Here is a 23732-nt window from a genome sequence, read left to right as displayed (position 1 = left end):
TAACTTTGAAAATAACGCAAAAAAAAAAAAATCGCGACCTCGAATTCCCTTAAGTATAGGCGCCAAAATGCAACTGTCATTTTGCTTGTTTCATAAACAGTTCTATGATGGTTTTATTCTATAACAATAGCAGATTTAGATAATTTATGGCCTTAGACTGCACATTGTAAGACTTCACTTTAAATAATATGGTCAATTTAATTTCACATTACAGCACATGTTAATGATTAATAATCATAATCTTAGGATAACATTTTTTATTTTATTAAATTTGTGAATATGTATTTTTTTTTTATTTATCTGTTGTGAGAGGTGAAAGTAAAGTGTTATCGGTATTCATATTTGTGCATAATATTATCGAAACAGATGTTAGATTTTATAAATATTCTAATAATTAAATGAAAGTAATGGGACCTCCAATTACGAAACGTTAATATTATCCTAATATTTTATAATTCATTAAATTTATATTTTTTTAGAAACATTTGTTTGGCAATTAATAAAATAAAGTTTTTAATCGCCCCCCCCCCTTCTCAGTCTAGTGGCCCTAGGGGTCTGTTTACTCGAAAACCCACCCCTATTTTTTAATATGGATAAAACTGAGGATTTTGCAATATAAGATTGTGATAATTTTTCCCACATAGGATAGCATTCTTATGCCTTCAGTTTTGTTTTGTCTTTCATGCATTCTAAATAAAATTTCTGTTTTTGTTAAAAATGATAAGACTATTGGACAAATTGTTATAATACTTAGAAGCTCTTATAAACTTTCACGGACATTTAAGTTGTTGAAACTCATAATAATTTAAATGAATTCTAAGTAAATACAGACTGTAAAAATATGTATAACGTGATTTTAAATTCAAAGAACAAATTTTAAGGAAAATTAAGCACACAAAAGGAAGTCATTTTTGTTAAAGAGATTAGAGTTGGAAACGAGAAGAGGAAACCCAATAGGACCTTTTTTTATCGAATTAAATAAAAGAAAAGTGTATAACTGATAAAGTGTACAAAGAGATTCATTAAATACAAATTCTCAATAGTATAACAATTCATTTGCATTGTATAATAATATTACAAGTCGTATCGAGCAGGATATATACGATAACGACAAGTAGGACATAGTATCAAAAGCAAAAATTTGGAGATTTAAATAAGTGTTCGAATTAGAGTTTTGTCGCTTGAAGCAATATCAGCTTCATATATTGTTATTAAATTTCCCTATTGTGAATTTGTATTCCATAAATCCTACATTTTGTCCCACGAAAGAAACATTAAAGGCAATGAAATTCATTCGATGCTCTTCATCGCTCTTCCCAACTAAAACATAAGCTTGCGAATTTAATGTATCCACAACAAGTATGAAATAATTATCAGGAAATTTTTTTTTTGACAGGGCTTCAAAAATCATTGTAATTACATAAACATCTATAAATTTGTGTTTATCTACTGTCATCATATTTTATGAAATAGGCGAACATGTTTTTAAATGTTCTAAATATTATTTTCTGTAAATGCTATTCGTTTATCAATCCTTTATAACACAATCCTTTCTATTATCGAACTGGCCGCCTTTGGCGACCAGCTGATTAGCAGGGATAAATGTTTGCTAAAATTTTCAATGAAATATTTTGTGTAATTTGGTCTTAATGACTTTATCAGAAAAATATTTTTAAATTTTAATTTTTGATATATAATTCATGCTATCTTAAAACATGCTAGCTTTATGCCATTATGCTATGTGTTTTCCTTATTTTCTGTCTACATTTTTATATCCCAGGAAAAAACAGCGGTGCTTAAAAATGAACGCACTTTAAAAACTTTTCACTATTGCTCGATTCTGAAGATAATCTTAGCTGCAAGTTGACTTAATAAATTAACAAATAAAAATTTCGACCAAATGATTTTGACGTACCGTCAAATTTCAGACCTCTCTGAGTTCGAAAAACACATTTTTGGAATTATATTTGTCTACCGCTCTGTGAAAACGATAAGTTAAATTCGCTTCAAGCTAGACAGTTGATATTTAGAAAGTCTTCTTTATATCAAATTTGTTGATTTCTATTAATCCATTTACAGGAGATTTTTTTGTCTGTCCAAATACAAGTAAGCATGACAATTACAAAATGGAAAACCAGATAGATTAAATTTATAATAGATGTTTAGTAGCTAAAGTGTAGATTCGTTTAAAGTTTTCTGCCTGCTTCATCAGACTATTTATCTGTCAGTGTATTCAAATGTATGTAAAGTTGATAGCTAAAAAAATGAAACAAAGGTAGATGAAATTTGTTCTGGGATCTTTTTACTAAAAAACACTAAAATGGTTGTTCTGTATCAAAAATTGGTGTTAACTATGTTAACATAACAAATGTTGACAATGATAACATAACGTTATGTTGTTATGTTAACATTGTTAACAAAAATGGTTGTCAAATTTTGATTTCAATCAGTCGAAAAAAAGCATTCAAAATGTGTACTTGGTTTTCTTCATTATACCACGAAGCTTAAAACGTTCATGTACAGGACTCTGAAAAAAACCTGAGCACTCGTGGCATTCATGGGCTTGACCAAATTTTTAATTCATGTGTGAGAAAAAGAAGTGACAACACCTTCATTAGGGAGTACGCTAGAAGATTTCGGAGTGACCACTCCCACGTTTTTCTTTGATGATGATGATGCCGCGTCCGATTTACAACGGAAATATGGGTGCAGTAGTTTCTGAGGCTAAAGACCCCTGAGCACCCTAGGCCAGAAGTCTAGTTCATATGAAGATTACACTTACACACTCGTTGCACAACCCCTTTCTATAGGGCTCGGGGGGGGGGGACTTTTTCACACACCTCATAGATTGAATACAGAGTAAAGAACAATCATGCCCGAGCCAGGACTCGACATGGATCACAGGGAAGACGCGATGTCCCTAAGCCAGGACCCCGACCACTTTCTTTATTTCCTATAACTTTATTATGATATCACACAAATCATATGCAAAAACAGGCTTTTTTGTTGTTGTTTATTTGTGCAAGGATACGTTCTTATTCTACGCAGTACTTATAGAAAGTGCAAATAATTATAAATAAAGTTAACACTCATAAAAGAAAAGTTTTATTGAATATCAGTAAGTACACTAAGTTGAATGAAATTAAAACAACATGGGAAAACAAGATATGAATTCATGGCGATGGTAAGGCTGAGTGTTACCAACGTCGGAATAAGAAAACATAACTCAAAGCCAGACTCAGTAGAATACACAGGTAAGATATCTTGCTTGTCGATGCTGAGTCTGGACGATAGCCCTTGACGAATTGTGGATAAGGATGATGTCCTGGCTGGGGGCTTATGTCAGTGAAATACTTCATACGTTCCTGGTAGTCAGGAGTGGTTGTTGACGGGTCTTCAACGAAGAAGTCGTTTCTGAAGGACCGGTGGCAGTAGGAACTGATTCCCACTTTGATAACATCGCCGAAAATTTCTTGCACTAAGCTAAACGGTTGCGAACCACATTCGTGCAGAATTTCTTCAATACACTGCGTTGTATCGACCACGATGCTAAAGTAAATTGGAGGGGGAAAAACTTTTTTACAAATTTATAATGGAAGTCAAAATTGTTGATAAATGTTCTGGTGCAAAATCATTTTATAATATTTCTATAGATTAGATTGCTTTTTACCAAATAGTTTAAAGTTAAATCCTTTACATTTTACCATCTTTAAGAAAACAAAAAAAGCGGATACAAATTTCAAAATAATAACAAAATTTTTATTAAAAAATTGTAGAGAATTATTTTTTAAAAATAATTTGCTCTTTATAAAATCCCACTTATGTAAAAAAAAAAATTATGTAATTCAATGTATTCATTAGAAAAGAAATGGTTTTATCTTACATTGTGTTTTTTCAAATTCAGTTCTTATACGGAAATGCTATGGAATATGAAATTAACTAAGCATTACAGAATTCTTGATTTTTCTGATTTTGTTTTTCAATTCATGTACATTATATTATTGATATATACTATTTTTTCTGATACGAATAAGACATTTTAAAATAATAAGAGCACATTACTTCGTTTATATTTTTCTTTCTTTCTTTCTTTCTTTTTTTTTTTTTTTTTTCTGACTTGGCCATTTTTGGCAATTACTGACGATATTACGATACGACCAAATCGTTTCTGTACGGAGGAAATCCTTGTAGAAATTGTATTATATAACATTAAATAAGAAATGAAGTAAAATTAATTAAAGTTCTATGGCAGTATATGTGCTTTTCGTTTCAATTAGCAAAATATTAAATCATAATCTTTTTAAGCTTTTCTAAAGCAGTATTGTCGGATTTGTAGATTCTTAGGCATTTTTTGGTAATTAATCATTCTTTAACAATTATTTTGCATTTAGAAATCTTATATCAGTGACTTTCAAACTGTTTTAGTGCACATAGTGGTGATACGTAATGAGTAAGAAGTGCCAAAAGTCTTTGCTCGGAGCATTTTTCTTTTTGCTATTTGTTTTCCGATGTTCATTTTAATTTTATTTTTGAATTGTATTTTTCAAATATCAATTTACTTTTTACTACTAAATTATATGTATAAACTTAACAATGTCTCAATACATAGCTTAATAAAAAATTAAAAATATGCATCTGTCACTTCACTCCAAATTTGATGAAATTAAACCAGACTGGCGCATGCGCATAAATAGGGATGGTTTCTGTATCTAGAAACAAGCAATAATATATCTGAATTTTAACTTACGGTAAATGACGGAAGAAAAATGAAGTAGAATGTTTCATTTAACTATCAAATGTGGGAATTTAAAAGGAATTTTTCGCAGTTCCATTCTTATAACAAAAAAGAATTTCTTTTTCCTTCTTTAAAATGTATAGAAGAATATTTTTACTTTAATTATATGTACACGATATATATACAAAGTATTTTAAATTTTTAAAAAAGCATTTTCAGAAGATTGGAAAAGGGGGGAAAAAAGGTTGAATTTCTGCGGCGTATATTTCAGAACATGAGAAATGGAAGGACGACAAATAAATAAATAAATACATAAAATGGGCAATAAAGCACTATAGACTAACTTGTATTAATGTCATTCGAATATAAATATAATTCTATCAACGTCGCATAATTGCAAGTTATAAGGAAAAACCAGTAAAAATCAGCAACTACCATTAGCCCATAGAGTAAAATAAGGTTGTAAACTCTAAAAATAATTAATAATTACTTTTGTATTTACTTTTTTTTCATGAATTTATTATTTTTCATGCGTTCTGAAATGCATAATACCGCGATTAACCTCCCTCTATTTCAAATCAAAAGTAGAGGGAATTTTTAGTTTATATTTCTGATAACCAAAAGAGAAAATGTAAAATGGAATAGCTTGCTGTCCAGTGAAAGAGGCGGGATTTATTCTATTACAACTTTCTTAATACCTGCAGGTGTAATTCCGCTTCTGCTGTTTTTGTTCAATTTCCAATGCCACTTGCGCCAAGTCTACTAGTCTTTTGCTGCACTGCAGTAAGGGCCAAGCTTTCTCATGACCACATTTGGCCAAAGCAACAAATCCTATAAAATAAAAACTTATTAATATAACACTGTGATTATCTTAAAAATTTTAAATAACGGAGAAAAAAAGTCCGCGGGCATTTCCAAACTAATGGGAAAATTCTCCCCTCGACTTTTTCGCAAACTTAGATTATATTAAATCCTCTATTCGGTTACCTTTAAAAAAGCCCGAATCTCCTAAACACGTCAGGGGAGAAAACACTATTTTTTTTTTTTTAATGTAGAATGCATTACAGATTTTTTAAGTCAAATTATCCATTTCGGAAAATGGGGGGGGGGAGACTCGTGGAAGAATCGAATTTCCTTAATAACATCCATCAATATATTTCATTTTAAAAGCAGCACGGCACACTCATATAAAGAATAGCCCGGAATTATCATCCATATTTGTGGAATATTGTTGAAAGTCTGAAACAACCGATCCTTCAGTTTAATTTTTTTTAATAAAATTAAATATCCTGTAAAACATTTTGAATATGCAAATCTTAGGCTAGTTATGAAATTCTATAATTTAACGAATAATTAATCGAATAGAGTAAACTTCAGCTAATCAAGACAACTGAACGTCCAATTCGTTAACACAATTTGAATACTTTGAAAGATAGTCAATTTATCATCAACATTATTCATTGAATTCTTAAACAGCATTAAAACAAAGTTGGCTGTTTATCAATGTTATTCTAAGTGACCCATTTCTCATCCATTTCAGAGGAAGAAGTCAGAGACAAGGACAGATTTCAGTCCATCCTGTGTGTCACTAGTTCATGGGCCCATCAGGGCCTTCCTGGTGGCAGGGAGAAAAGCGCTACACTTGGATCTCTGCTTCTTCCAGTGAAGATTTATAAATCATTTTTGAAATGTTTCCCTTAAATTTGTAAACATTGCGAATTAATTCCACACAATGAATAACCTTAGCATGGCTGATGAGAACAAAAGAAGTGTTTTGTTTTGTTTGCTATAACTGGGTATGTATTTTCCAGATTGATAGATCAAAATCAAGATTTAGTAAATATCTGAAATATTCGATATTTATTTTAACAAATTGTATTAAAGTTAATTTTGGAAAATTGATAGAACTTTTCGAAACAGCTGAATTGGAAATGAAATTTCTATCAATGAAATACTAATCTTTTGAAATTATAAGAAAAGAGAGAATATAGCGACATTTTAATAGTGCTGCCAATCCTTCAAGGTACTAAAAAACGCACACTTCATTTTCATTTGAGCCCTTTTAGAAGGTTTGGAATTGTATAAGTTCAAACAATCAATTATATTTGTGTGTGTGTGCGTGTGTATCCTTTTGCGTGTGTGTGCGTATAAAGACAGAGATTAAATTATAAATAATAAAAGAGCAAGATTTACTATTTATTATTAACCTAAATTCAGATATTAAACAATTATAACACCTTTAGATTTAGTAATATAATTATTATCATAATTTAAATATTTCAACTCTTTGGGGGGTTTTTTTTACCATGTGAGAACATGTAGTTTCGGTGTGAGATTTTCGAAGCCTCAAAATGCACGGCAGGAGAATTTGACGAATTTAAGGCGTTAAATTTTTGCTTTCATGGTTTTTTTTTTTTTTTTTTTTTGTCGTGTGACTGTTTTTAAGCCAAATTTTTTCGCAGCAGATTCTGAGGGTAAAGACTCCTGAGCACCCGAGGGCAGAAGTCTGACGTCTACCTCAAATGAAGATAGCACACACACACTCGCTTGCACAACCCCTTTTTACAGTGAGGCTCATTCAAGCACCTCACAAAGAGAACACAAGGAAGAGAACAACTACGCCCGAACCAGAACTCGAAACCGGAACGCCTAGATCACGGGGAAGACGCGCTACCCCTAGGCCAGGAGGTCGGCTTTAGGGTTATTAGAAAATGATAAAGAATGTGGTCACACTTATCACCAACAAAAGTTACAACTTGTTGCGAATGTCCGCTATGTACCCAATTCTCCCTCTGACCAATAAAGGGCGTCCGAAGAAGCACAAAGAAGAAAATGGGAATGAACGCGAAACAGCGAAGGAAAAATAACGAACCATTTTGAGATGAAAGAAAAGGAAAGGAAAGGGGGGAAACCATCGCTTTTCTAAAAGTTGATGACTGCGCAATATCATGGTCACATGATCATTCCAAACCAGTTTAAACTGGTAAGAAAAAGTTCTGTCCTCGGGATAAAATTTTAGAGATTAAACAAATTTGAAATGCAGAAAAAAATTATTTATTTATTTTATTTTATTTTCTATTTAGTTGTTTATTTTGCTTGAAACATAAAAACATTAAGCACTAGTTCAAGTGCTCACTAAAAAAAGCACATATTTACAGCGAAAAATCATTTACCATTTTGATGCAACACACATAAACACTTACTGTTTTTCTCCGTACATTCTTCTCTTTGGCAGTTTCCAGGAATGCGTCTGGTAATGGCGAAAATGATACTTTGAAAGAATTCGTGCACAATTGGAGGAGTGCAGTTCTTAACACAAAATTGAGCAAGCTCTATCTTTCTACAAGAAAAAAAACAGAAAGAAAAATATGCATGAATAATATTATATTTTGCAAAATATAAAAGAAAACCTCTTTTTAAAAATTCGTGGATCAAGATTATAAAAAGTAAGATTTTCTTTACTTTCTTCTGCAAATCATCGACACATAATGGAATTCAATTTCTACATTTTAAGTGATGTGAAACGGTCCTCAAATGAAATTGCGTGAGTAATTCTCCATCATTATTTTTACAATTATTATTTATTAGTGAACCATAATATTAGTGAATATAATATTAGTGAAAAATAAAACTTGCTCCTTTTTTCTTATTTCTTTTCTTTCCCTTCATGAGTAGAGATACATACTATATTCAATAAAATTCACGATGCCATTTAAACTCATCATGGGGAATTTATAATTTCACTCCTTTTTTTTAGTTGATTTGTTTCAAGTATTAAAGATTATTAATTATTTAGATTATTAATGGAGAACTTGAGTTTAAACAAGTAGAAGTATTTTTCTCTAAACTTTCTACTCTCTAATAAAGATGTCATCCCCTTCTTTCCGCATATAACTTTTGAATCTTGTGCAAGACTATGAGTGATCATATTTTTATTTTGAGAGTTTTGCACATGAGAGTTTCGTGCTATGAAATATGTACTCGGCAGACAGATTTTATTTGAGCAGGTATTGTTTAAAATATGGTGTTAAGATCATATACCAAATTTCATCAGCTAACTCAAAACATTTTTTTACTTATTGAGTTTACAGTCAGACAGTCATATTTCCAAAAATGTAGGTGATTTTTTTTTTCCAATTCGAGGGGACCTGAAACTTTTAGATTCATCAAAATTTCTTTCAATTTTAATGCTTTCGCTTTCCATTCTTCGTATCCGATAAAGTAAAGATCAAAAAGAGATAAATTCGTATAGTGTTTCAAACACATTATTAACTTCAGTACTCATATTAACCTAACTGCGCGTTATTCTTTATCAAATCTTTTTTCCTGTGTTGTGACTTATGGCACTTTACAAGCCCGCAGACAGATATCTGGCAACAATTTAAGCCGAGTGAGCGTCTCTTGTTTTTTTCAATAGCACCAACTAGGGCCAAGAGTACGACTTAGCTACTTCATGCGTCACATTCGCTTGCATAACCCCTTTTTACAGGAGAGCACATTCACACACCTCACAAATAGAACGCAGAAGAAGAAGAACCACGCCCAAACAGGGACTCGAACCCAGAACGCCCAGATCACGAGGAAGACACGCGACTCCTATGCCAGGACGCCGGCTGTCTTTTTTTCCTTCATCTTAAATCCCGAAGGATTCAAAACATATTCCTCACGTCTCATTTACCATGTGACTACGTATTGATCTCATTGTTGGAATTCAGAATAATTATCTGCAATAAAAAATTTGATTTGTTTTCATGATAATTTAATTACCAATTAAAGATGTGTTTAAGAAAAAAAAATTAATTAAGATACTTGATTTAAAAAAGGAATCATATAATTTCTCAAATGTTATTTTATAATTTTTTTTTTCGCCTTTAAACAATTTGAATCACTTATTGATTTAAATGTTACATTCATTTTATGATTAATCATCATTTAATTAATAAGAACTTGAATATCTTATGTGGAAAGACAGCCATAAGTCACTATCAATAACTTTAATGTATATTACAAATTCGCTCTTTCATTTTTTTAATTATTGTTTTTCTTATGTTTTTATATGCTGAAAACGTAAGTTTGGAATGTAATGATAAAAAAGAAAAAGTCAACGAAAGAACGTTCCAGAACTTACACTCTCCTCTTCTTCCAAATTGCATAACTCATAAATAACTCCAAAATAATTCAATGAAAAGAACATAAAAATTTCCCTCTGTAAAAATTTTTCTCTTGAAATTTTATATTACGTTCCGAGGGGGGAGGGGGGCACCTCGAAATGAGAATGAGATACTTCCGGCATGGTGGTTGGATCTCGCCACCCTGGAGGGTACACTAATAGGTGGGGAATCTGACTCCTCCTATTGATGACGGGATGTACTTCCTTCGGGGAGGTTTGTACCGTGGAAGGTGACGGCCCTTAGGACTCAACCACAGTTCTCGCCAATGTTGCTGTTGCGGCGGTCCGGTCATTCAGTTTTATGGTTTAAATCCGTGTACCTTCGTGGCGGGTCGGAGAGTTAGATGGTTGACTTACGTTCATATGAGATCACCAATTTTTTTCACCGATTTTTCAAAGGCAGATTTCTTTAAATGTGAATATTATTAATTTAAATATTAGTTAATAAGCTATAGAAGAAAAATTCGCAAATAGATGGTCACTCATAATCGCATAATGTTTTGGAAACACTTTTCTAAAATTTATCTGCTTGTCCAAAAATAGCATTTAATTTCCGTAACCGCAATTTCCAGATATAATGAAGCATGTCATTTCGCAAGCAGGAAGAATTCAAACCTATTTATCTTATCAAAGTAGTTTCTTTCAAAGTTCTTTTGTGGTAGTTTGTTTTTGCAGTGCGATAACGGATAAAAAAACAGTTTTAAAGGGCTTTCTTACGAAATAGAAAAATTAGAACTCTTTTAAAAAGTAACAACGGATATATATATATATATATATATATATATATATCAGTATAGTTTAAAACAAAAGAAAAAAAATACAATGAAATGTTTTATTTTTTTCAGCGAATAGTAAATGTAAAAAATATGTAATGTATTTGAGTCTGTATTCACGGATCAGACTTTTGAAAAGTAAAAATATATATAATTTTTAATAATTCATTTTAAAAACGCCACATGAAAAATGGAATTTATGTATATATTTTCAGAAAAAATTAATGTAAAACACTATAGTGAAATTGGCTTAATTTCAATGTAATTAGAATAATCTTTGATTTAAAAATTTCACAAGAGTAATTTCCAAACGGAACTCTCAATCTATATCTTTGATTGGCTGACGAGAAAGTCACTTGTAATAAATAGCACGTCCTCTTCACAATATCATATATTAACGTACCTTTTAAAAGCAACGCTAGGGTTAATTTGTAACAGACCTCGTAATTTTGAACAGTGATCAGATGTCGAGGATGACACCTAAGCTGACACACAGCTCCCCAAACTTCCACACCACACCATCGGGAGAACGTTTAGTCCCGATAGACTTAACGTGCACTAGACAAGCTTACATGGCGGTTCTTCAGTGGAATCGGATCTCGAACCTGAAACTTACGGGTTTCGAAGCCGAGACCTTATCACCAGGCCACCATGGATCGCTTCAAACCAAGAGATTTAACGATGTGCACTAGGGAGAGAATATCCGATGGAATCGGGCTTCGAATTTTTGATCCATCTCGGTCTCAAAATGAAACTTCTGCCAAGAAGAAATTAAAGGGAGGGAAGAAGCAACATTATCTAAATATCTTTGTACGCATTTCGGTAATCCGAGGCTATCACTTTTGGTCGATTTAAGCTCGCAAAGGAGTGATTAGTGGAAAGCAAGAAGAGAGCATTTCCGAGTTCTTTGTTAATTCTTAACTTTCTCCTTGTTAGAGGCGTGCTTTTTTTTCAAAGGTTTTTTCCCCCTTACTCTCAATTTGTACCTGTCTATTTGATTTAAGCTCTAACTTTGGTTTTTATTATCCATAATTTATTACCCATATTATTCAATTATGGGTGTTATCTGCAGTTACTATATCGTCTAATTCCGCTGATGATAGGAGTTTACTATTTTGCTAAATAAAATGCAAACGTTTCCGCAATCATTTTTTTTTATCTTCCATTAATTTAAAGTAATCAGAACTTCCTAAAACATGTAAAAATATAAGGAGGATTTCGTATCTGAGAATAGACAGTATAAGTCTATAAACATGTTTTTAAAAAACTAATTTTAAAATAAAAGTTCGGCATTCGTAATTTAAGAAAATGCTTAGCAGTAGTGTAACTGCATGTATATAAATACAACAAACAAAACTCAATTTTAAAAACCGAGTTTCAGATAAAATATTTGGCATGCTCATACTTTTCATAATTCCACTTCTCTTCCCGATTCAAAAATCCAAATAAATTTTTTCGCCCTTTGATCACACGTGTAGAAAGAATTCAATCATAATCAGTGAAATAAAAATGATTTTCATGCATGATCATATAAATATCATTTAAATCAAATTATCATTAAACAGTAAAAGCTTATGCTTAAACCCATTCTATTTTCTTCTATCCCATAATATTGTTTGCCAATGTATTCTAAAACTCTCCGCGCTTTTGCGTATGTGTTAAGATGTGTTTAATTCGTCAAAATAAGGGTAAGAGAAAAGATAAAAGGAGATGTTTACATTTAAAAATAATGTAAACGCGGATAACTCGCGGAAATAAAATGTTTTCGAATTAAAATAAAATAATGACAGAATGACATGACATTCACATGCACGTGGAAAAAATATTGAACGAAAAAGTATCTATTAGGGTGGAAATCAAGGTCAAAGAATGACGAAGAATTCTGGAAATGCGCTCATTCTTTCGGGTCTTACCCCTTTGTGGTGTAGTCTCGAAAAGTTGTAGTCTCTGGATACTGAAACGAACAGTACTTGCTCTTTTCAGGTAACAAATACTGTACGCTCTCGAGTATCCAGTTCGGGAGTATCCGGCTTCAGTACTATCCGGCCAAGTTTTCTTTATCGTAATTAATTGAGAAAGGCAAGTCAGTTCGGAACCTCCTACGTATTGTGTGCAAAATACAAGTTGTGAAATGAAAAGAGCAGCGTTCTGCTCGTTGTTCATTGTTTCATCAATGTGTAATTGACTTCAATTGTTACCGCTGTTCCTGATTATAACTGCACAGACAGAATTCGTAAATTGTTTTTGGAGTATGCTTAATGTTCTTTTTTTTATACCGCAGTGAAGTTACAGAATTCATGTTAAAATGTGAATAGTTTATATCCTTTCACTTACTTTTTCTCTAATAAATTCTTTCAGTGCAGTATATAAACATATATAAATTACCAGTACAAAGTCTTCTATTTTAACTCGGCACGTTACCAACAACTGCTTCTATGTTTCGCTGCACAGCAGCCGAGTTCACATTCTATGTGGCTTAAAATGAATAGAGGGCCTAGTACTCAATAAGAAGCGAGAAATTATGTGTTGTAACAGTGAGTTTCGGTTTAAAAACTTTGTCTTCTGATATTAGTGCGCAAAGAAATGAATTCATGGAACTTAGGCTTATCCGATTTTTTTGTTATCGTGTCTCTCCTTCCGCCACACATTAGGCTTGATACTCGGGAGTATTCTGGTACAGGAGTGTCTTGTTGAAAGTACATTTTAAATAGATGTTAATAGTTTTGGTTTTTAAGTGTAAAAAATAAATATAAAGTTATAGTTTTTTTCTTTTTTCGATACAAAAAATTGCTGTAAACAAGATGTGAGGAATTAGTGGAAAATAATTATTCAGGAAGACTTGAATGAGTGTTTGACTGATAGAAAAATCTACAAATAGACTTGGTAACAGCTGGAAGCGAATGTGTAACTTCTATGAAGGAGTTTGCCGCCCAGTATTTGTAGTATTGTTAAAAAATAAAAATACTGATTGTAAACTTCCGTTTTCACGAACATCTAAAATAGGAACTTGTAATTTTAAACAAGAGTAGGATTTATAACAGTTTCCCACTTTTTCATTTTCTAAAATATTGCGTTTTTATAAAAATTGAACTTCCTCTTTTACAAACATTTAAGGTAAAATTCTGAAATCTACATCGAAAAAATTAAAAAGAAAACGCTTGTAACATGCAAGTACACTTCATTGGATGTTCTGATAAATTTTTAAACAACTGAACTTTTAAATAAAGAACTCGTACTCTGAACGATCATTAGACTGGTAAATGATTTTTAAAAATGAATATCATCAAAATATTTAAAAAAAATCATTCTTCAAGCAATGTGACTTTTAACTGAATTTATAATTTTGTGGTTACAGCAACTGTCAATTGTTGAAATAGATATGATTATTATAAATTTTATATTTATTAGACTTCAGATTATAGAGATGAGATTAGAAATAATGAGTGGATTCTGATGTATATGTTTTAGTTCCAAATTTATAATTTTTTTTCCTCAATTCGTATATTTCTTATATTTTGTATAACAAAAGTAAATTACTGTTTTCACTGTTATCATCATAGATTCATATTATTATATTAAATTATATTTCGTCTTCTACTTTTTTCTTCTTTTCTTAAATATTTTAGTATTGATAAAAGAAGAAAAAGTGAAAAGAGTTCTTCTAAGCTCTTTTTATTTTGCGAAATAAATGCCATCAGTAAACGTGTTTGGAGCCAAGAAACTGCGTCGTTTATTTATTATCATGCTTTAACTGCTTTTCCTATTTATTATCCGAAGAGAAGTTTCTATTCCCTATCTGGCAACATTTAAATTCCCAATTCATCTCGAACGCATATCAAAATGAAATCTTTAGAACTATGCATTATCGGTTAAAAAATATTCTTACTTCAGTTTCATGTAATTTTTTTATCCTTTATCTGTAAATAAACAGTTATTATTATTATTTATATTATGTTAAAAATGTTTTCATGCATAAAAATGTTACATCGAGGCCTTATTTATGTAAAAAGAGAATAAATCCTTTTAAAGCACGTGACTTCGAAAGATTTCAATCGTTTAAACTTTTCGCGCTATTTGAAAATATTGATGATAAAAAGAACAAGTAAAAAATAAAAATTAACACAAAAGAAATTTGGAATCATATTAGGAATGATAATTTCAAATTCATTTTACTTTTTTGTCGAAAATATAATTATTCTGTGCTATAACCTTTCATGCAATAACATGGAATGAAATTGTAATATATTTAATATAGAAGAATTAACAAAAAAAAAAAAGATCAATTTCAGATTTTCTATTTTGAATTTATAACTCAGCCTTTCCATTTCATTTCAAATTTCAATTCAATATTCCATAAATCTTATTGGGTAAATGTTATGAAATCAGTAATTCAGTATTCCATGAAGCGTATTAAGTAAATAATACATATTCAGTAATTCAATATTCTTTAAAATCGAAAAAGTTAATATTCCATAGTTAATCATTGAACATTTCAGAAAATAAGTTAATATTCCATAATCGATTATTAAATGTTTTTAAAAAAACATTAAGAATTTTCCAAATCCATATTCCATTAAACATGATAATATAATAAAATAAAGTAAGTAGTTTGAACAAAATATATTTTATAACATTCAAACATATTTGAATAAAAGAATTTTCTTTGTGTCTAAAATAATATGCTTTACAAAAGCTTTCTGTGAAAACGTATCCATTTATTTACTTCTAAAATAATCCGAATATAAGAATCCATTTCCATTTGATAAAATCTCGTATTCAAGTTTTTTTTTAACTATAAATAAAATTTAAACATGATCTTACCTGAAAATTCCTGAAAGGCTGAACTTTTCGAAATTTAATAGTTCTGCGCCACAATATCTGAAATTGCATTTTAAGTCTTCTTCGCCATGCTCAGCTGTAACGGTCTCTGCAACATCAAAAATTCATCATGAATGAGATTTCACTTGCTCACTTTCAGAAGAAAAATAAAAACTTTAAAAAAAAATTCTTCATTTTTTAAACAAAACTTATTTTAAGCAAACTATTTTTTTAATAATAATAAATAAATAAACCTCTTAAATTTAGTAGATCGAAACAAAACCTTAAAGATTTTATTTAAATTAAAATTGGTGGGAAGCTTAGAGATTAGTAATGAAATATAATAATAATGTATAAGCTCTTTAGAGAAAACTGTAACGCCAAGATAATTCTAAAATATTAAAGAAAAAATTTAAAAGCAGACATAGAACCAAAACAAATTATTTTAATAATGGAATATGAGTGAAAAAATGGCGCACTTAAAACTGCTGCAAATAAAGAAGATAGGGATAATTGGTAAGTAAAAAAAAATGTAAAAGAAATAACTAAATTAAAATAAATAAATACCAGCAGCAATAGAAAATTAACAAGAGCATAGATGGATATACGCAAGCAAAGGTTCCTAACATAGCATGCACAAGACCGAATTATCGAATAAGCAGTTGCTAAAAAATTTCCATTAACTTTAGAATGTCCCAAACTCTTGAGAATTTTTTTTAAAGTTTTTTTAAAGTAATTTTATTTTGCGTTTTTATGTGATTTATAGCGTGTATTCAAAGTTCTTCAAATCAAAATCATCGCTTACATTTCAAAATATTATTCTGAGGATTCCATGCTTTAAAATTCGTTCGCAGATTTTGGTTACCAAAATTTTTTTTTCAAGTGATTCACTGTCTCACAAGTTAACAGACCCTGTAAACTTCGTATTTAAATATTTAAAATGCATTAAAAAACTAAAATTACCATTTTGTTTAAAATTCATTCTTAATTTATGTCTTAAAGTTAAGTTACATGCGGGATACCGAAATCAACTCTATGGAAGATGGTTCACATTTAAATGATTAGTAACATTTGTTTGTCATAATGCCTGTTGCTTAAAAAATGTTTGTATAGACATTAAATTAAAATTTGTTTTAAAATTCTTTGGATTTCGTAGTTGTAAGTGGAAAAGGGGAACAACATATCTAATATTTCCAAAAGATCCTTGCAGAACCAATCCAGCCCTAATCATATGTATCCAGTTTTATGCAAAAAGGTAATATTAATTAACATGAGTAATGTTAACATAACCCGATTAATATATAATCAAGTTATTGTTAACATTGTTTTGATGCCTTTTTTGCCCTTATTGATGCCTTCGAATTGTTCGTTTTGAAATGCACCTTACAGCCATTATAGAGATATTTTTATTTGAAATATGCGTTTAAATTTTTATTTAAAGAAATGAGCTTGAAAATACAAAAAGTTGGAAGACAAAAGAAATAGAATTCAAGAAGATGAATGAAAAAAAATACAAGAGAGCTTTATAACCTTATGGTTAAAATTGTTCCGAATTCAATGGTATTCAGATCATAGACTTTAAGAAATCTAAAATGTCTGTTTATTTTTTTTTTAATCAAGATTTCATTGATTCATAAAAATGGAACTTTAAAATTCCCGTCTCTTTTACAAATTTAAGAATGAAAGTTATTTTTTTTATCCCCAGTTCGTAATCTGAACGTTCGCTAAACTAGTAAGTTAACTAGACATTTGATAGTCTAGTTTACTTTATTATTGAATTAAATTATACATTTTGAGAATTTGTTTCGGGTGTATTTTGATTCAACTCAGAGTCCATGAAATATTTTAAACACAGATTTTAGATTTGCTTAGATTATACGTAATTTTTATCAAATTATGATGTTTATCAATGACTAAATTTTTATGCATCATAAATTTAAAAATATATTAATCTATCTACGGATGACACACGGTACAAAAGAAATTAAGTGATTAAAGAGTTAACTTATCATTAGGCTCATATACATACTTAAAATTTTTATCTGAGCAATTTTGAGTTATAAACTATCGCCTTATTAATTATAGAAAAAATATAAATAAAAAAATCCTATTCTGGAATTCAAAATGTTTTTCAATTAAAATAAATTATTTTTGGAACTGCAAAAAAAAACCCTAACTGAATTAAATTACGTTTACGCAATATTAAATACTGTAGCAGTTGCATTACTCTTAACCAATAGACTTCCAAACAATTCAAATTCTGTCTCCTTGCCGGGACGTCGTCGGAGCCAGAGGGGGAGAATGTAGCAGTTGCATTACTCTTATCTTCTCTTTTGGATACTGGGTGGCGATGCCTGATTACGCCATTCCATATGTCATCCCATAGTGCATTGCGATTGTAATTAGAATGAGATGTGATGCTGAACTGTGAAGCCGCGCGCGTGAATGTCTTGTCTTTGTGCATGTTTAGTGTGTGAACGTGATTATTAAAAGAAATGTTCCTAAAAACATTCGTCCTGTTGCTTCCTGCATGGATCTTAATAATCTACATACCACCACAATACAGATTAAAATAAAAACAAATCCGATATTCTTCTGAAAACACAATAAAGAAGCCACAAGGTTTTATCTCTAAATTAAAAATTACATAGAAGCATTTGACCGTTTCGAGGCCTTCTTTTTCATCAGTTGATTATTGCTATTAAACTGATTATATGATAAAGATAGTAATTATTTATCGTCAGTTTCATCGATTTTTTTAATGAAGTCTCTTCAACGATTTTGGAATTTACATTGGATTTGTTAGCCTTGCATTAAAAAATATAATGTGAAAAGTGATATTAATTTTTCTGTGTAATTCTCTTTCTGAAAGTGCTTTTTTGATAACACTGACACAAGGGCAATTTTATCACGTGATCAAAGATTACGATATTGGTTCACTATACTGAATCGAACTTCGATAAATAAGAATTATAAGAAATTAAACTCTTTGGAGTTTTTTTCTGATGACTTTCAGAAGTTAATGTAAACATATCTAGTAAGCATAGCGACGGATAAGGTAAAGTACATCACTGATTATTCAAAATAACTGAAACTGCAATAATCTCTCATAATTGAAAACTCGTTATAATAGGAACTAAAATCCTAAATAGTGACATTATTTTTCTTGACACTTTTTCTTTTTAAGTTTTTTTTTTTTAAATTTTATTTCAAGTTATAATCAGAAGAAATGGTCTCCCCGAAATTTCCTCGCCAAATCTCTAAAAGCCCTTACCCGCTTCCATCCACACAAAATTCTGGACCTTGGTTAAAACCGTGAATGCCATGAGTGTTCAGATATTTATTTTCACACTTGTTTCGTAGTATAGTAAAGAAATCGAAATATGAGCATTAATTGCATACCTTGGTGACAATAAATAATAATTGATCTTTGGCGACTTATCGTTGATGTGAGATAATATATTTGTCTGAAAATCGAATAAGTATTTTGAATGCTTTTTTTTTTCGACTATTTTTAACCAACTTCAACTTAAAACTATAATTATAGTCACTAGACCACATACTACATTTCATTTATTTAAATCATTGCACTTTTGAATTAATTATCACGTTTATGTGCATGCAAAACGACAGATGTACGATCTCTTGACGAATTATTTTTTTTCCAAATTTGATCAACATTAGAGATGCTGCACTTGTGTATTATATATTATCTATCTTGCTTTTTACGTTTTGCAGTCATCATGTTCACTTGCAATCAAGCAGTCAGACAAGCAGATTTCCTCTGAACAAATACCGTTCAAAATCTGATGGAAATCTACAAATGTGGTGTAAAGACAATATTGGATGATTACAATATTTTATCTTTGTATACTTCATATACGAGAAACCGAACTAACAAACTTCCCACATGTAAACTTTTTACTAACAAACTTCCCACATGTAATTTTTTGACACTCCAGTCATTTATACTTTCTCATATGCCTAGTACAGTAATCGTCGAAAAATTCGAATTGGAGATTTTGACGAATCCCCAGGTTCAAGAACTCTGTGAATTCGAAAAACACAATTTTGGAAAATGCCTGTTTGTCTGTGACACAGACAATTAAAAAACGCTTTGAGTTAGAACGATGAAATTTGGTATACGGTCTTTACACCAAATTTTGAGCAAAATCTGTTCAGAGAAAGTCTGTGTGTCCGGCTGTTCGAATATAAATTAACATGATAACTATAAAACAAAGAGATAAGCTAGATGGATAAGATTCGGTACACACATTTAACATCTATAATGTAGACACCTATCAAATTTTGTGCCAAATCCAACAAAGGGTTGACGGTCTGTACTTTCATAAATATGACTCGAATATGCGATAACTCGAAAACTCAATGAGTTATATTAAATTTGGTATAGAATTTTTTTACAAGTGCAGCTTTCTAACGAATTTCTGAATCAATTGATTGGGAAAAACGGATCTAAAACACCGCTTCGATTTTCGGATGTTATTAACTACATGCCAAGGCTCAATCGCCAAAGAACTCGCCAAACATGATTCACCCGATTCAGTAAAAATTCAGTAAAATTCACTCCAAAGGTTAACATTACGTAACTATTGTACTCGAATCCATGAAAGGCATTCTCTGTTATAACACCTTTATTAGAGAGTATGCGAGTAAACATTGTGGAAACCACACCCACTGGTTTATAAAAGGATTTTCGCATTTTATTTATTTTCAACTTTTGTATTTTTACCAACGATTGCTTAAGTTTGGTTTAAAGATTGCTTAAAGATACTACCAAAAGAAAAAAATTTTCAACTCAATAGCATAATCTTCAAACACATTTGCAATGCTATTTTTTCATGGAAATGCATAGAATTTCCTCATATCATAATTAAAGTGCTTAATAATGTAATTGTGGGTTTTTTCCCCTTAATAACTTTAGAGCTATAGAAAATATCTGATTATAATAACATTTTACAAGTCTTCCCACTGATGGCACTATCCAAATAGACAGGTGAGATTTTTCAACCTTCGCATCATGAAAATAGACACCTAGGCCAATTCCGATCTCATTTATGAAAATTTCGGGGATTTTAATTTTTAAAAATGTGAACACAATTTGGTTAACTGGGGACTTGCTAATAAAGGCCCAAAAATCGAGTTCTGCGCATGCCAAAGATATTGGTTTTGGAAGGTAGGGGAGAAAGCATAAAAAACAAAATATATTTTCTGTTAATTTCATGTTTTTAAAGCCATAAAACGAAAAATAGATGAAAAAATGAACGTCAAGCTTAAGCACCATCTGATCTTGATAGTCGGTTGCTGTAACTTTTTAGATTTATAGAATGAAAAATTATTTCATTAATCATTCTTTTAAATAAATTTAAAAAATGCCGCTTTGTCATTTTATTGTAAACGCGTTTAATTTCATGTTTATTTTATTTTTCTATGAAATGAAAACGTTTAAGAATAAACAATATTAGATTTTTTATATTTTTTTATTTATTTAATTTTATCAGACGTTCGTGAAAATACAATTTCAAAATTCTAATTTGATCCTCGCCTGAAAAAAAATATTTATTCAAGGAATGAACATTCCTTAAATCCGCTGGAAGATTAAAATTGTTGAGTATTGTAAGTATTTAAAAATATTTAATGGGTTTTTTTTTCAGTAAAAGAACCTATAAAGCATTAAACATTGTAGCGAAATTTTAAATCTGAATAAAGCACGTGATAATGTATATGCTAATGAGGAAGGAAAATGTGTATCTGTTGAGGCTGTACAGGCCAGATAATTTGAATTATCAAATCTGACCAAATATGCCTTGCTTTGGAGCAATTAAATGCGCAACTCTAAGCCTTATTTTATTTTAACTAGAATTTTAATTAATTAAGAAGTAAACGAGATTTTTGCAATTTTTTATAACTTCCGAAAATAATATTGCACGAAAATAACTTTCGCCCAATTTTTAGATTCGAAAAAAATGTTTTTCAAATATTTAATTATCGAACTTTTTTTTTTTTTTCCTGATTTTTGACAATTTTTACTTTCTTATGGACGAAATGTGGAGAAAGTATTGTAATTTTCAAAAAATTCGAACATGAAATTTTGACGAATCTGAAGTTTAGATCCCCCTGAGTTCGAAAATAACTCAAAACCACTTTGAGTTAGACAGATTAAATTTGTAGATTTCTATCAATTTTTGAGCAAACTCCATGCAGAGGAAGTCTGTCAGTCCGGTTGTTCGAATATAAATTAACATGATAACTATAAAACAAAGAAAGCTAGATGGATATAATTCGGTACGTGAAATTTACACCTATCAAATTTCGAAGAAAATCCAACAAAGGTTTGAATGTCTGTCGGTCTGTACTTTCAGAAGTATTTACACACGCAGTACTCAAAAACGCAGTGACTTAAATATATGAATTTTGGTGTGTTATTTTGTGACTTAAGTCAAATTTTGATTTCAATCTCTTCAGTAAAAAAGCGTCAAAAACTTAAGCTCCCCTTTATTAGAAAGTACGCGAGAAAGTTTTGAAGAAATCACTTCCGTTGTTTTAAAGATATATCGTGTTTAATTTCCAACCATATATTTCATAGTTGCTTTGAAATTTAAACTGTTTTCATTGCTTTCTCTAATATTTTATTGTATCAATTTTTTTAATTCTTCAAAGCTAAAAGAAGAAAGATTGTATTTATTATCTGTAATTTATGTGAGTAGTACGAAAGTGAAGTTATAGTGCCACTGATAGTGCATTACTCGGATAGTGACATTTTTGTGGCATTCTGAAGTCATGGGACTTGATATCATGAGGCAGATTCCTTTACGTATTAAACAGAATAGGTGCAAGGCTATTAAAATCGTACGGCATTCATATCTGTAGCAAATTGATGTTTTAAATGCTTCATTGAATGAATCATGAAAAGTATATATATGTATATAGATAGATAGATAGATAGATATAGATATATATACATCAAACCTATTATAATAACCCTAAGAAATAATATTTTTAGCATTGTATTTCCAATATTAATATAACTGTAAAAAAATAGCTATAAAGATTCAACAATTTTATTATTGTATTAGGAACAATAATTCTGTTTTATTATTTATCAGCAGAAGCAATATTTTAATGGAACATTTCAAACCTAATTATGATAAGAATAAAAATTAAATAGCTTTGAAATTCTAAGAATTAATTTTTAATTAATAAATACATAACATTGAATTATTGCTGGGAAATAATAAGTTATAGAAAAAATTATCTTTAAAAAAACCATAACCCTATTAATAGGGTAGCTCAAAAATTACCAATGAGCCCCGCCCTGTTATCGATTCTTAATTATTCAGAACTGCCTTTAGAGCCTAGATACATTTCATAGTTATTCTTTACTTATTTTATATGAATTCTACATTATTCAATGTTTTATAACTTTAAAAAATTGACAAAACTAGACCCAATATTTTTTTACAAGCATATCGTTCATAGAAATAGCGTTTTGAATACTTCTTAATAAAACAAATAAAGTCTTATCTCCAGTGTATGGTAATTTCTACCTTAAAATAAGTTAAAATATTACTCTTATGAAGAATTTTTTAAATAGAGTAATAGTATTCAAAACATTTAATTTATTTATTTTCACACATAATTCGTAGTAGAAATGATATAATCCTATTTTTAAAAAAAGTACTTATTTTAACTAAAAATGGCATATTATTTTCAGAATAAAAAGAATAAACTTACGAGCAGCGACAATACAAAGAAATAGAAAAACGAATTTCAGCATTTTTGGAGAAGAATGGATTTAATGATAAATGCTCTTCCAGTGTCGAAAGTTATTCCATACTTGAAAAAAACTACCTTTTGAATAATGGAAACCGAAGCAATTTTTGCACTTGAGTCTATCAGGTATGATTATTTGTAATATCATATCGATGTCATTGATACTTCTGGCTGCTGGGCGAAGTACAATAGATAAAAGATCCAGTTCGCCTTAACAGATAAATATACTAGATATGGATATGAAACTTTTTACAAAAGAGAAGAGGTTTTAAAAAAATGGTGGAATAAAATAAGGTATGGAAAAACAAGAACATAATAGGAAGCAAATTTTAACGTAGAATGAAACGTTCTAAAATGTAATTTCATTTATGAAGGTTTAAATCATCATATCTATTACTTTTAAAAGATTTTAAAATATCAAAAATGGTTCCAAAATAGAAGATAA

General features: G+C 30.1%; 1 protein-coding gene across 1 annotated transcript; it reads right to left on the bottom strand.

The window, feature by feature from the left end:
- Window positions 1–3082: 3082 nt before the first annotated feature.
- LOC129961696 (uncharacterized) lies at window positions 3083–23428 on the bottom strand. Its single transcript, XM_056075237.1, has 5 exons — window positions 23249–23428; window positions 15500–15605; window positions 7939–8075; window positions 5434–5566; window positions 3083–3549 (listed from the first exon to the last, which is right to left on the bottom strand). The coding sequence occupies exons 1-5, from the start codon at window positions 23289–23291 to the stop codon at window positions 3198–3200; spliced, it is 771 nt and encodes a 256-aa protein (XP_055931212.1). The 5' UTR covers window positions 23292–23428; the 3' UTR covers window positions 3083–3197.
- Between the last annotated feature and the right edge of the window lie 304 nt (window positions 23429–23732).

This window comes from Argiope bruennichi, chromosome 2 (assembly GCF_947563725.1).
Source record: "Argiope bruennichi chromosome 2, qqArgBrue1.1, whole genome shotgun sequence".
Classification (NCBI taxonomy): domain Eukaryota; kingdom Metazoa; phylum Arthropoda; class Arachnida; order Araneae; family Araneidae; genus Argiope; species Argiope bruennichi.
This window is presented reverse-complemented; position numbering and strand designations above follow the sequence as displayed.